This window comes from Phalacrocorax aristotelis, chromosome 7 (assembly GCF_949628215.1).
Source record: "Phalacrocorax aristotelis chromosome 7, bGulAri2.1, whole genome shotgun sequence".
NCBI lineage: Eukaryota > Metazoa > Chordata > Aves > Suliformes > Phalacrocoracidae > Phalacrocorax > Phalacrocorax aristotelis.
This window is the reverse complement of record NC_134282.1, coordinates 53,599,206-53,614,438: the sequence shown is the minus strand read 5'-3', so window position 1 is coordinate 53,614,438 and position 15,233 is coordinate 53,599,206. Positions and strand designations below refer to the sequence as shown.

The 15,233-nt window shown below is 45.2% G+C and overlaps 1 protein-coding gene across 1 annotated transcript in view; it reads right to left on the bottom strand.

The window, feature by feature from the left end:
- IQCH (IQ motif containing H) overlaps positions 1-15,233 on the bottom strand; it is a 74,038-nt gene that overhangs the window by 12,999 nt on the left and 45,806 nt on the right. Inside the window, exons 14-16 of the mRNA XM_075100774.1 lie at positions 13,471-13,591; positions 11,424-11,710; positions 23-190 (exon numbers count right to left, since the gene is read on the bottom strand). Coding sequence (XP_074956875.1) covers positions 23-190; positions 11,424-11,710; positions 13,471-13,591 — 576 coding nt within the window. The remainder of the gene's footprint in view (positions 1-22; positions 191-11,423; positions 11,711-13,470; positions 13,592-15,233) is intronic.

The window sequence follows — 15,233 nt, the reverse complement described above, 5'->3', positions numbered from 1 at the left end:
TTGTAAACAAGTCACTGCTTACAGCACTTGCCTCCTCACGCTGAATACGTTGGCTTTTCATTTTCTTTGAACCAAGAGATACTTCAAAGCGGCTGGAGCGACAATCCAGATTTCCATCTGTCACGTACAACATGAGCTGAGTTAAGGCCAGCTGGTCACTATAGCAAAGGTCAAGGTCTGTTGCCCACACCTAATCAAAACACAAACAGGTGCATTAAAACTAAAAAAAAAAAAAAAAAAGAGAGAACAACAAGGGTGAAACTCGGCAATCATGTGAAGGAAGATCTACGCCTTTATTTTCACGCACGTTGGTACGCACACGTGTGGTTTCCTTGTGCTGGTGCATCACTGGCAGCGATAAACCGCTTCCAAATGGGAACAATCAGAATTCTTACGTAACTTCAGAAGGAACTTTTCAGAGACAACGGAAAGGCTAAGGACAGAACAGTGACTTGAATATCAACATTTTAGCAACAATTAGAAAAAGTAGCTATTTGAGCTCAACAGCCGTAAAGCCGGTATCACGCTAAGTAGGTGATTATCTAAATACTAAATATCACACCTGGATTTTTCAGCTGAAGAATAATTAAGGCCAAATACATTGACCGGGCTGAGTTGCAAATAGGTATTTTGAGATAGAAAAAGAGAAGTTCCAGAAAGCAAAGCTAAACTGGGTAAAAGGAGGAGCGTGGAATCCATGTGTAGGAGTAGGTGTTGGTCATCGCAGGGGTGGAGCGAAGCCCGTCCCCGTTGCCTATCAAACAGCGGGTGCTTCGGCACGTAGGAAACCGTACGACTTGCGGCACGGTTCTGCTTCCGCTCACGCCGCGGGGTTGGGATGCTAATTCGGATCTATGCTCACGTAACTACCCAAGGAGCCAGACCAGGAGACCGTAGGGCTGCCAGCAGAACGTGTCCCACAGGTGGGCGGGAGGGAAGCCCACCCCACCCCACCCGCGTGCAGGACGCACTTGTGGGCAACGATAAAAGCCTCGTAAACTTCCAGAAGATTTCAAAGCACTGAAGCACGTACAGGTCAGGCAGGATTTGTGAGGGCAGTCCACGCTGAGGGCGTAGCAGAAGTATTGCTTCCGCGAGGCTCCTCTGCCCCCAGAAACCTAAGCGTGGTTTTACCAGTGAGTTTTCCCCATTTGAAAAAATGCTTGTGCCTACTACGGCAATGAGGAATGGTAACGCGCCCGAGTATCTGCCCTACAGTGGACCTCTTTAAAACAAATCTAGCAGCGAATGACTTGAATAAGCCTTTGAATGGTAAATGGCGTCATTATAAGGATATTAAGAGGTCAGGCAGTCGAGGCCTCTTGGTAAACTGGAGTTAATTTCTGAATCGCATGCACATAGTAATGCCCTTTTTATAATGGTGAATAAATCACATCAGTAACAGTTGTTAATATCTAACTGCCAAGTATCTGTTGCTGTATTAAATATCCTATTTGTCAACTTAAATATTTCCTGCTGCATGGTATAAAATGCAAATCGGATGCTAATGGCTGGCTTTACTTAGTAGTAGGGGACTATTCCCCAATTATAATGCTTAATTTTCTTCAATAATTTATTCTTTACCATCACTTCTGCAAGACAGGAAGGAGCTTTCATATCGATTTGTACCTTTCCAGTATGTGCCAGCCTTTTCAATGCGCTGAATAGTAATTATAAACTACAACACATACTGTAGAAGCGTTACATTAATTTCCATAAATATTATCAACAAATCAGTAACAGCCAATGCGTCTTGAACCTGGTTTGAGTCGGATTTTAGATTCTCGGTTAAAGCTTTGCCCTCAGAAAGAGGCAGCAGAGCGTCCTGAGGGGACCGGGGACTGTTGAATATCTTGGATATCCCCCAAGGAAGGGCCTGTAACACCACGAAGAGGAGAAGCAGATTTTAGCAGGGCAAGTTTCATGCTGGAAATCATGAAACCCAACCAAATGCTAGTTTGAGTAGTTCCTGTTTACTTTCAGAGTGTATCAACTAGTTGATTCGGAGATGGCTTCGTCATCCCAGACCAACTGCCCTCGCACCATTGCCTACAAAATTAAGGGCTCAGGGTCAGCAGGGTGGACTGACGGCCCTACTGTGTAACACAGGAAGGTGTCTGTCCCTTCCCCTGCCCGGTACTAACATCGTACAGAAGGAGAGCTCTAAATCCCTACTTAAGCTCCTGTCACAGTTAACGTTCCATATAGGTAAAGTCATCGTATTTTTTTCTTTTTTAAATATAGGGTGTAGATCGCCACAAGCGCAAGGGGGAGGAAGGCAAACATGGCTGGAAGCCACCTGTCCACCTCCTTTCGTTCTGGGCCTGAGCCTGAGGCTGAACCACCCCTACTAGAAGTTAAAGCAGCCAAATGGTCATTACTCTGTGACAGCTGGGGTCGCCCCCAGGGAGTCTTCTCCTGGCTCGGGATTGTCAGAGAACACCACATTGTGGCCGTGTCCCTTTCTGCCCTGGATGTGTCCCAGAACCTCCCTCATGGGGAGAAAGGAAGGAGGATCAGACGGCGTAAGATTCCAGCTCTATCCTGGCAGGGGATTCCCTTTTGCTGTGGAAATCCAGAAGTGCCCTTTAAATCCCCTTCGTAGTGCTACGGAAGCGGGAAGGACACAGGGTCTGGAAACGAGTCTAACTTTATTTTCATAGGTAATTTTTGCCCTTTTTATTAGTTCAAATGCAGGCCCGATCATTAGGAACTAGTTGACTGACGTTCTTAATGGGACAATTTCTAAGTCTCGTTCCTGTTGCTGAAGTTCACAGGTCCTCTTTGCACAATTATAGGAAATAGGCAACAGTTTTGGTAGTTTTGAGCAGGGCTGGAAGTTCGGCAGGTCCGAGTCTGGCTGGTGGAGCCGTGTGAAGACAAGAGCTACGCAGGCGCTTATAGCGCTCTTATCCTGGACGTAGGCAGTGGGCATTTGTGCGCTGGCTCTGTCGGTCTGGCACCTTTCACCAATAATATATCAATATATATTCCCAAATGGAAGGGGGTATCATACGAAGCCCATGTTGACCATATTGAAGTTAGCAGGTGTCCCTTGAGTGTAATGACCTAAAATTAATTGCAATAAAGAAAAAAGCCCCAGAATCCTTTCTATCTGTGTCTAAAGAACTCTAATTAGGTGGCCTTCATAGTTGATGACTTCTCATTTTCTGTGACGATGGTACCAGATATGCTAAGATCACATATTTCCACTGCTTCGAAAGCTCTTTTTAGCTTGCCGAGCACTCAGCTAAATCAGCGTGGCTAGGGCTGCCGCCAGCAGCAGGTATGGAGAGGAACATGAACTGAGAAAAACATCTAATGCTAGAGCGAGAAGAGCTCCGCATCGCATGTAGGGGACCAATTTGAGCAGTATAATTTCGACATACCTATTTTGCTGCCTCCTCTGCTTCTTTTGCCATGTTACAACGTCAGAGCACGGGAAGCTCTCAGCTTGGCTGCTCCTTCCAGCGCTGATGCTGTTGGCCAGCCGTATCGAAGAGGTGAGCGCAGAAAAGAGGGTACAGCGGAGGAGAAAGCAGGATTAGCAGAGGTGGCACCGGTCGCCCCAAACGGAGACACAACTCTTCAGCTGAAGGAAGAGTCTCTGTGAAGGATGACGGAGACTTCGCAGTAGAGCCGATTCCACAGAGACGGCCCCTCCAACAGCTCGGAGGCACGGGGCACCGTGCGAGGAGGAGGGAGCGCCGCTTAGAGACCTCCAGCACTGCTCCCCACCGTTGCTGGGATTGGACTGAAAGCATCGCTCACGGATTCTTTGGTTCCCTGCATACTTTGTAGAACTAGATTGTATGCGGCCAATAAAAGGGCACTCATCATTCTTGACATTACCCCCGTAACTAAAAGGAGCTCAGGCAGGCTCCCGCTATTAATGCCTTTGAAAACTGTGATGTGTAGAAGGAGTTGAAACCGATGCAAAAGTTGCGGGGGCGGGGGGGAAGGTAAGAATGGCACCACAGGAGCTCTAAAGAAGAAGTACACAGGATCAGATAAAAGCAGGGAAGAACAGATCCCGATATAGTCTCTGGCAATGCTTAGTGTTAAGCAGAGCAAGGAACGCCACTTTCCGGCAAGGTTCCCATTTCAGAGGGAGGAGCATCCTCCCAGTTCAGTGCTGACAGAGCCGTAAGCCAAGCAGGATGTGGCATTTCTATCCATGGCAGGCTTTTACTGAAAAAAAAAAAAACCCCTACACGCAGAAATGTGGGCCTGCTGAAATCAATTAAAGGCTTTCACTTTGTCTCAGGACATAGAATAGCAGCTGTTCCTGCAGTCTATTAAAAAACCCCACCCAAAACGAATGAAAGCATTTCTTAGAAACACCAGCCCAGCCCCACCTTTGTGGCACATAATCTTTAACAGCTCCACAGAGCTCCAAGCACAGGCAGGACCAACGAAGCATCAGACCTGCTTATCAGTTTGGGCAGGAAAGTCCTGAACTAGAGGTACAGCTCTCCAGTAACATCTATTGGATTGCAACAGGTTTTCCTTTGAAGCAATAGAAACTGGGTACCAAAAGCTTCTGGAATGCCTTGAAAACCTGAGCCATGGTGCTCTGTAGGGGTTTTAAAATTATTTTTTAAAATTTTATTTTATGAATATATTTCCATAGTCTATAAAGCAATGGCTGTGGAGGTCAGGCAGTTAATAACCAGATAAAATTATAATCTCCTCCAGTAAGTCAGGAGCTGTTAGAAGGCCGCCTGTGCAAGGGTCATGTTTAAGTAAAGATAAAGAATGATATCATCATACAGATTAACAGATATATATTACTTGAGGCCCTCCTCATTTTCTGAGGATACAGAATAAGGGCATGTATGCAATCGTAGGTATTTACCATCATAGGTGTCACACCCTGATAGGACTGCATGGGAAATTAGCATAACATAAGGAGCTTTAACTTGAGGTTTTGGGACTTCCAGGACACTTATGTATTCAGAAATTAAGCTGGAACAGAGCTCACTGGTAAAATCTAGAACTGATATACGATTTTTCAAACAAGTGAAAGTTCAAAGATAATCAGATCTGGGGTTCTATTATGACTCATGGCTTAAAAAAAAAGCAGAAGCAGTAGTTAAGATTTTAGATAGTCTTACGAGTGGTTTTAGACTAAGCTAAGCAAAGCACAGAGTATGACTTTGCAGAATCCCACCACTGGAAAAAAACTTAGTTGGAAATGCATCCTGCAAGACTTACTGGCTGTTTTGTCCGAGGAAATACGCTGAGGTCTGGAATTGCTCCCTTTTACACAGGCTGCCGAGCGCTGCCAGGAGACGCTCCCCGTCAGCATGCAAGGCTTAAGAGCCTGTGCTTCGTGGTAAAGGCATCTCAAGTGGATAAAGTCACAATTACAGTGTAATTCTTTACAACTGCCATAAAAGTGCTTCAGCTTTAAAATGTAAACTTGAGAAAAAACCATAAATTCTTAAAGAGTTACTAAATTATAGCTTTTCTTTCCCCAGCTTAACTGTTTTATCTGCATCTAGTATTGACGCCTGCGTTATTGTAAAGAGCGCACCTGCTATTTTTAAAGAAGCAGTTGAATGACACCGTAAAAATGTCAATTAGTAAAATATTAATGCAACTTGGGCGCTGAAAAAAGAGCTTCTTTTATGACTTTTAAAATTCGCAATAGAATTGATTATCGCAGCGGCGATTGCAGGCAGGATCTTATCCGGCTGCCATCTCGTGGCAGCTGCTGGGATGGTTTGGTGCTGGCCCGAAACCTGACATTTTAGGGCCCTAGAGCTGGCCTTGACCTCTATCCTGCTGAATGTAAGACGGGAAGATGGTTAATGAAAACACCGTGGCTCGTTTGAAAATGACACACAGAAGATGCTACGTTCTGTCTGGAGAAATCTGAAACGCTCATGTGAATACAGAAGGACATGTCCCACTGCGAGCACCCCTCGAAGCCTTAACTAAACTGTAACGCCGGAGCGGACCGATGGGCTTCAGAGCCATCTGCGCTCTCCCCTCCTAGCCCCAGACCTGCCTGCGTGGCCGTTGCTGGCTGGCAGCCCCGAAGCCATCCTCCTCAGGGTCTTTCTAAGCCACTGGAACGGAGGGAGAACACCCACCTAAACCTGCCCAGCTCTGTATTTCTCCTTTTGGTACGTTCTCATCTATTTCCCCGCGCCCAGACTGAACTTAATCCAGTGCTCTCTCCCTACTGCTGCAAGAGGTATGGGGCTGGGTAAGCTATCAGACCAATGAAAAAGGTGACTTATGACCCTGCTTCTCCAAATTATCTGTCCGCAAATCTATGGATGGAAGTAAGTTTATGCAGTCAAGCAGTCCCACTCAATTAAATGGACTTATTTGGGTGCAGCTCCTTGACGAGTTGGGATCTGAGCAGCAGTCAGTCAATACTGTGCAAGACTTCACTTTGAAGGGTCAAGGCCTTGCTCTTACAGATCAGCCTTGGAGAATAGAGTGGGAATCAGAAGCGATTCAGTCCAAGTCATGCTCCTACTTTTTCTCCTCCATTTTCTCCCCCAAGACAGTGAAAACAGCATATCTCCATCTCCCTTTCCCTCGGGAGCAAATCACAGATGCTTGTAACCAAGACAGCAACAGATTCCCAAGGCAAACAGAGGATTGTGTCAAGTCCCCAGCTTCCTCTGCCCCTCAGGTCCCTGCCGGTGCGCTCACAGCCAGGCGGCTTGTGGCGACCGACGCGTAATCCCACGGGTGCCTCGGCCGTGCTCAGCCCCACGCTGCACTCCGGGCTGGGCGGTGCAAAGCGCGACGCAGGCGGCGGCAGGCTCGGCCTTGCCGCCTTCCTCAGCTAACCCAGCGCTGCGAATCTGGTCTTAGCCTCGGAGTTATACAGGAAATAAACAACAACATGCAAGAAATGAAGTACAAAGCGCAGTAGACCGCAGGACAGACAGGTGTGAAGGCTGTCAGACAGGAGTTAGATGCTCCTACGGGCACTACCCTCAGTGCTGTTGGTTGCCAACTGCAACCTCCTCTAGTCCTATCGTGATTTCAGGAAGAGCTATATGTAGGTGGAGGGCGATACAATCCGTAGATGCCTCTGAATTACTCGCTGGACGTCGAAGCAGCGGCAAACAGGCCAGCTAGGACCGTGCACGCAGTGACAGACTGAAAAGCTGCGAGGATGAGGGAAGGGGAGCTGGGAGAGACTTGGGTAGCGAGTAGGAGCACACGGAAAGCCCAGTGGAAATATGAGGCAGCGTACCTTACATCTGAAAGGTTACAGCATTGCCCAGCTCCTCTAGGCCTGGGGACAGCACCCCTCTAGTCACCTTTTGGTCAGCGTAGACCACAAGAGAGTGAAGATACAGCTGTGTCCGTGATGGGCACAAAGCTCTGCAGTGACCCACGTAGAGATTACTGTCTCATTTCTGCGTTCACTCTGGCTTCCCGTTCATTGACGTGTGTTCAACAGACGTGCGCTCTTCCTTACCCATCTCACAGAGTCTCTTTGTGCTCCAAAGGAACGCAGCGATGTGACAAAAGCATATTGAAGGACAGTAGTCGCTAACAGTAGCGATCTTCAAAAGCACAAGCGATGCTCCGTTGTTCATATCAAAATCAATTTTACGCTTACAACGTATAGATTTTTACAAGCTTTCAGATGAAGAGCCTGAAACTCAAAGTACATGCATTTCTTTGCTCTGGAGCCCCCTTCGCACGAGCGCGTGGGGCAAGTATGTGTGAAGCCGCGGATTGCGGCGTACAGCTGCTCAGTCCGCAAAGGCAGAAATATGTTTCCACTTATTTGGCCCTTCACATTTCTTAAAGAGTTGTATTTATGTAGTGTGTAACTCTATGAACGTTTCAGGGATTTTTAAGTATTTAAATACTCAGACCGTATTGGTAACAGATGTTCAATGATATATTTAATTTTTAGTTTTACTGAAAATATCATGTATCGGTTGATATTTTCTGTAAATTATAACTTTGAAAGAATGCCTAAGTATACTGTACTTCCAGGAGACGTCTCCGAGCCTTTCAGCTACTGCATTAAAGTGGGCACTTTTGAAATTAGTGAGCAAATGTTCTGAGAGTCTAATAGGATTTCTTGTTTGCCAAAAAAATAGTGCTTACAGGAGCACAATCTTTTGTGCAATCTCTCTCTCGCAAGACAGATGGCATCATTAATTGCCTCTACATCCAGTTAAATTTAAAAACCTGTGCTTAAATAATGTTAAAGTTGTGGTACATGCTGACGAACGTAGGAAATATTGAGGTAGAATCAATTGGAAACAAGGGAAAAAAACCAAGACGGAACAGACAGGAATAATAAGGGACCGCAAGAAACCCTGACTGGTTTAACATGTCCTTGTTCCTGCCAGGAAACGTCACCGCCTTAGCAATCTAGGGAGCATTTCTGCGTTTCAGTGAACTCCTGGCTTGAATGAAGCGATTGGCAAAACTCCCATTGACCTCGGTGGTTGAGAATGTCATCCCTTAATCTTTTTAAAGCAACTTTACATGGAAGTTGTCCAATATGGCTTATCCGCAGTTCTAATTACAATGCCTGGGTAAATACGTTTCGGGAGTCAAATGTAACTGTGATCTGTATTTCAAAGCTAACATTATCCCAATTCTCTGGTTTACCACAGTCACCCTACAGTGGTATCAGTTACCAAAGGCCTGATTTTAAGCCTCCTCTAAGCTTAAAATGGAATATAATTATCATAGCGCTGCCAAAGAGCCGGCGTTTGCCAATAGATACCTTATGCTGACTCTTTGGCTTTAAACACAATACAAAACACTTTTAAACAGCAAAGGTCCTAATTGAACACTATAGAAGAAAACAACGTCCAAGGAGCAAGAACCAAGGAGATGCATTGGAAACACAAGAAATAATTGAGACTTGATGCTCAGATCTTGAATCAGCGTCTGTATCCATACGCTAATTTGGAATTTGTACGGTTGTACCCAGTAAGCTCAACAATACCATCCATCACAAACAATAAGGATTTTATGTTCTTTAAAAATTACCTGATTTTCTTTAGACTTCAAACACAGGGCCACTACCAGAACACTGAACGCTTAAGTCTCTTCACCCAGATTTTACTTCCTTTTGTTGTAGTCTGGCATCATGCTTTAGCTTTGTACCCCTGTCGTAAGATTCATTCCTACTGGCCAATATCAACCAAATTTGGAAGAAGGTAAAATCGTCAGAGATATTAAACTCCCATGAGATTCCTAAAATAAGGAAGTGGATAGAGAAAAGGGACCTTACAACAGGAACGGCTGCAGGGTGAGTTCCGCTGGAGAACACGGCGGAACTTAACTTCAATCTTTAATCTATGGGAAGCCTGGCTTTGCTGTTTTTAAGCTCATGAGAGCGTTTTTCTTTTTAAGCAGAATAGGGTATTCAATAATGCCCTTCATTGGTTTTTACAGTGTCCGACTGGTGAAAGAATTTAGCAGATTACATTGTGACAAAGAAAACTGACCTTATAGATAAAACAAATGCCAGGCTCCTCTAGCAGAGGAACGAGCAAGATTAACATTTTGTTACAAACTCTGACCAAGGCTGATCATCAACATTCATGTCAGAGATTAAATTGCTTCTTTAAATCCATGCTCTTACCTATTTGTTCCTTGGCACCGAAAGCAGTGCGTGTTGGGACAACATCCTCCATCGCTTACAAGGTCAGAAAGATGAGTTAGGCCTTATAAGCGACAGTGGCCACCCCTCCTCTGCTCCCCTGCCATCCTCGTAGGCAACAGCCGTTCTGGAGCCAATACCCTTCTGCCCTCCCGATTCGTTATATTACTTTTTATGTTGTCAGAAGTTCTGATACAGCTCACTATGAGGTTTTTGCTGATAGGCTTGTAAACTCTGGCAGGGAGGACCAGGGTGGCTTGAGGGGTTCTGATTTTTACCTTTTGAAAAGGCCCCATTACTCACCTGCACAAAAGACTCTCCTGGGCAGGATTCCATGAGAAAGCCTTTATTTAGTCCCTCCCATTCTGCCCAGTTATGCCCAGTGTGAGCCACACTGTGCTCCAGCACTCCAGAACTACGCGGGCTTCCCAGCAGCATTTTCCTTTCTACGTAGTTCAAGGTGTTAAACTTGGAACATCATTCTTTAAAATGCTGTATTCTTCAGTCTAGGCTCCCCAAAAGGCTGCCCATCTCCTCCCACATTAGTGCAACCTGTGCCTGCAGTTAATGTGCCCACAGGAGGATGTTTTCAGGACTGGAGGAAGGATGACACGCTGCCAGACGCTAGGGTAAAGCTGAGTTTCACAGTGAGTCACACAGTCCCTGGATCTGCTGATCTTCTGCTAAAGTATTCCCAAATACTCTAAAGCGAACAGCCTAACTGTGCGCACGTTGGCGCTGCGGCAGAAAGCGGCGCGTGGCCTCAGGCTGTGGGATGGGAGCGGGAATGGTGCCTCGCGCTGCTCTGCCCTCACGTGCTACTTTTGGCAGCAGGCATGCAGGAGGCCCCAGAGCTTTGATAGACCAAAAGGGCCCTGAGAAAAACACTCAGGAGCCGATGCAGCCGCATGGAAGACTCGTTAGGACAGGGATCTACAGAGGGAATTCCACAGGAACCTTTATGCTAGAGATAAACAGCTTAAGCTATTGCAAGAGCACATTTTAAGAAGTTACTGCCCCTCGGGTGAGATGGTGGAGGTGGACTGCGTTCACTGCCGCCAGGCCCTACACCTGGGAAGCAGTGTGGGTTCACTTCAATCCTGCAACAATATCGCTACCCACGCGCACTGTCATATGACACACACTCAACTCAGTCTGTACTTGGCTCCTGGGGGATGATTTTTTTTATCCACCGAGAGATCACATCCATCTTTCCTGCAGTAAATTCTTCTCTTGGACCACGAGCCAAAGCGGTTTGAATGAGCATATTTTTCTTTTCCTTCACAACGAGCTGATGTCCCGCAGCCAGCTGTTCCGTACCGGCTCAGAGACAGCAACTGCTGGCCCAGGGCTGTAACTTCCTGAGATATAACAACTGGACTGCTTCCCGTTACCTCTCTCTGCTTAGATTAGCCATTACTGTATGCACCAAACTGTTCATCGCTACCGTACTATTTGCTGTAAGAAATTGCCAATATCCCCTTCTTCCTTAGATTCACCTTCAAACCTCAGATCTGCATTCTTACAGACTCTGGGTTACTCAAAAGAGTACAATAACCCCTGTAACTATTACTACAGAGCAAAATACAAGAGATACAGAACACTGTGAAACTAAAATAATCACCTTAGCCATAAGTCCACCATCTGTAATCACTAGCTTAATGCAGAATGCACTTATTTTAGGGAAAGAAGAGTCATTAGAAGAAATTAAAATATTATTTTCTTATCACTCAGCTTATCAAGTCGGAAAGCAGGCATTTCTTGATCTCGGGGGGACAGTAGGAAGTATCTAATCTGCCCCACTCACCTGCTGCTCCATCGTTTGTGGATGGGTGAAAGTCACAAAATCAACAGAGAAGTAGCCAAGCACTCCTTTAGATTTACACGTTTCTCCAATTTTTAAGCAGAGTGAATTAAGCACTGCTGGATCAACAGAACACTGTGGAATGGTAGTGCCAGATGATCGCAAAGGACCGTCAGCATGGAGCTGGTCTCCAGACGACACTATTTTTATCTTGCCCGTTGGCTCTATCAGCATATCCACCGTCAGGTTTGTGACATTTTCTGAGAGCGGGAAGGCTTCTATCACACCACCTAGTAAGAAACGAGTTAGCTGTTAGGCTAGTAATCAAATTCACATGTGATGCTCTTCAGAGTGCACAGAATGAAACAATCCAGCTCCTATTGTGCTCAGACATTGCAGGGAGGACTGCTACGGAGATACAGCAAGTAAATAAATGTAATGGGAGCAGCATAGCTAGAGCCCATGAATCTCTCAGAAGAGAAAGAGGGTATCTCATCTTCTAGAGCACTGCACAGTTCAACGGTGGCTTTTGAGCTGCAGATGCTTTGGAAGCAGTTCCAAACTGGATATATCGTATATCTGACAGGAGAAATGTGCTCTTGGATCATATGAATGAATGCTGGGCTGTCCTACAGCCCAGCTAAAGGCCAGGCCCAGAATAGCAGGTGAAACGCAAAGTTGGGACCTCGGGGGAGTGGGACCTCCTGCTGTGAGCTGATCTTGGAAATTCCCATCCAGACAATGGTCTGAGACAAGTAGTCTGCTTTTTGGTACTCATCCACGTGAGGAGTTTGGTGTGTAGGCTTGTAGGTGGCAGCTTCTAGCAAGGCTGTCCGTAGGAAAACTGCAAAGAAAACTGGCTGGCATTCTGGATTTGCCTTTTTACTGCATATAACGCCATAACTCATTTAGTGTAAACTAATATCTAATAAAATTTGGTACTATATATGTTAACTGGTATTATTTTTCAAAAAAATACTTTCAAAGCCTTGAATCATCCTTCTCTCTTCCACAGATAAAGAAATGTATGAAACATATATATCCATTTTATATAATACAAAACAACAGCAGGGCAAAATCACCACAGAAATGTACCACCCAACCACAAACACCGCCTCTTTTCCATCCGAAATCTGGCACGCAAGTACAGGATGCTAACGTGCCCGAGCAAAGCCCGCTCACAGATATGCTGATCTGCAGTGATTAGACAAGGGTTTTATCTGCACTGCCTCTTACGGACAAACATGGGCTCACTTCGGAGCTCTGGGCCAGCTGGGTACTGGCCAGCTTCGATCCAAAGGTGCCGTGAGCGGGTTTAATGCAGGAAGCCCTGCTGAGGGCTCGGCACGATGCAAACACCACTATCCAGCTCTCAGATTGGAACTTGTTCCTATTCTTTTGGTTGGAGGGCGAGAAAGAGCACGGCAGAGGTCTAACGAGGAGTCTGTGCCAACGTGCCGTAAGGGACAATACGGCATTGCATTACGGATCCTCAGTGGCAACACCACCTGCCTGGAAGGCAAAAACTGGGGAGAAAGCTCAGCTCTTCTCCAAGCCAGCTAAAGGTTATGAGCACGCTTGACTTTACGCAACGTATGTATGCGGCATCCAGAGTTTACATACAGCTCCCTTCCTGCTCCTGTGGGAGGGAAAAGCAAGCCTCGCGGAGGTTTGCTCGCCAACACCCAACAAATATGAAATATCCTCACATTTACCTATGTGCAAACTCACACGCTAGCATGCCCTAAAGCCCTTTTGCCAACCGTGACAGCCTCCAGTAGAGTAACCCAGGATTAAGGAGTTGGTGCTTATTGGCTCAGAATCATGTGAGAAAGGTAATCCTCGATGAATATAGGTTAAATGCTTGGATAGGGCATATGAATGATAGAATAGTTGCCTATAATTCATTTGTAAATGAACATCTGAAGCATAATGGAGAAAGAAAGGCAGATAAATATTTAAATGGGCCCAAGACTAACAAGAATATGGCATACAATATGGTATAATTACTCCTTATAACACTTAACAGCGACTTTGCAGTCTTATTTACCTTGACTAAGAAATGTTTGGAGGAATTTTTCCCATGTAGGGAATCGTTTCTCATTGACTGGCTGTACGTGCTGTGCTAAAAGGCCCGGCAGCTCCTGGGAGATCTTCACCAAAGCTGGCTCCTGCAGAAACAAATTAAATAGAACCACAAGCAATTTTACTACAGAAATGAAAACTGCTTGTGGGGTGATTAAAAACCAGGCCTCCAACAGGCAAAAAAAAAAAAAAAAAATGTGGTTACTGTTTACCCACAGTCAGGAAGCCTTTTTTAATTTTTCTGCTTACTACTCTTCCCTCCTATCAAAAGCTGTCCTCCTCTGAAAGACAATCCCCCCCCCCTTCAGTAGAGCATCTATTTCATTATAATTTGTATCAATAATTTGATCTGGCAACTGAAAATGCTAAGCACTTGGTAACTGCTTCGGGATCAATACCAGCAGTCAATAACTTCTACGTTGTTTATATTTTGAAACCGAGCGTATTGAAATAGTCACATATGCCAGAAAAAACTGATTCGATGTTTAAGCCGTTATATCAGCCCAAACACCCTTTAGTTATTAAAGAAAAAAAAAAAAAAGAGGAATAATCAACCAAAAGCATTTCTAAAGCAGGAGCTATCCTTTTACACTCTCCAATCTCTAACATAAATTCACTAGTGTATTTGTGCCTCTATCTTTGGTGGAATTTGACTAACCATACTGTAGGAGATAAACTAGCTTCCTCCTAGTTTCAAATTCTTTACTGTATTATCACACACACAAAACAACCCCATTAAATACAGACACTAACTGCATGGCTTTTACTGTTCAAAAATGTCCCAGAAGTACACAAGCATATAAAGTGCAAGGACCCTGACTCTATTGCTTCAGGCTCCTTTTCTTCCTGCTTCATAAGCATTTGCCTGCTTCCCCTGGGTCTCTTTGCTTCCGTTTTACGTCCTCTCTCTTCAGCATCCCGTGCTTCAGAAGATGACCAACTGTCCTCTGATCTTGGCAGTGTCCTAAACCACAATCATATTATCTTGAGCTCTGAAGGACCGTGATAAAGCCGTATGGCTAACATAGAAGGAGGAGGGAATATATACATTTAATTTTTTTTCCAGACCAGTGGGTTTGAAGAGCTGGGCTTTGTCAAGAGGCACATGTGACATAACCAAAAATACAAATTCAAAATCAGCTTACTGCGAGTTATCTACCAGAAGGAGGAGGACGGGCCAATGACCGGGGCATCAACTTTGTGTGTAGGAGACCTGGATGTGTCTTGTTCCTGAATGCAGTCTGCCGGTGAGACTTTGGGAAGGTGACTTGCTGTCTGTGCCTCAGCTGTCCAGCCATGAAAGCGGGACGATTGCTGTCCTACCTCACATGGAACTGAGGAAAAAAAATGCCTTGAAAAATACTGAGGTGCTTAGATAATGATGCTGCTCTGGGCTATGTGGGCTCCTATCACATGCACTAAGGAGAAAAGTATGTTGTTGACTTTAAACCTCTCAGAAGAAGATTAAAAAATGCTTTTAGTCAATAGACTAAATACATCAATATACTAAGCACCGCAACCCTAACCTTATGGCAAAAACAAAGGACCGTGTAAAACGTGAGATCCACGTTCAGAATTTACCCAGATTCAGGTCTTCCACTGCTCGTTTCCTCACAACCCCTAAGAGCAAGGAGGAATTTAGGTTTTTGATAGCTCAGCTGACTAAAACAACAGCACAGTGAGCAAATATCAGTTGGCCTTGTCTTGGTTTGTATTTGCGTTGAAATA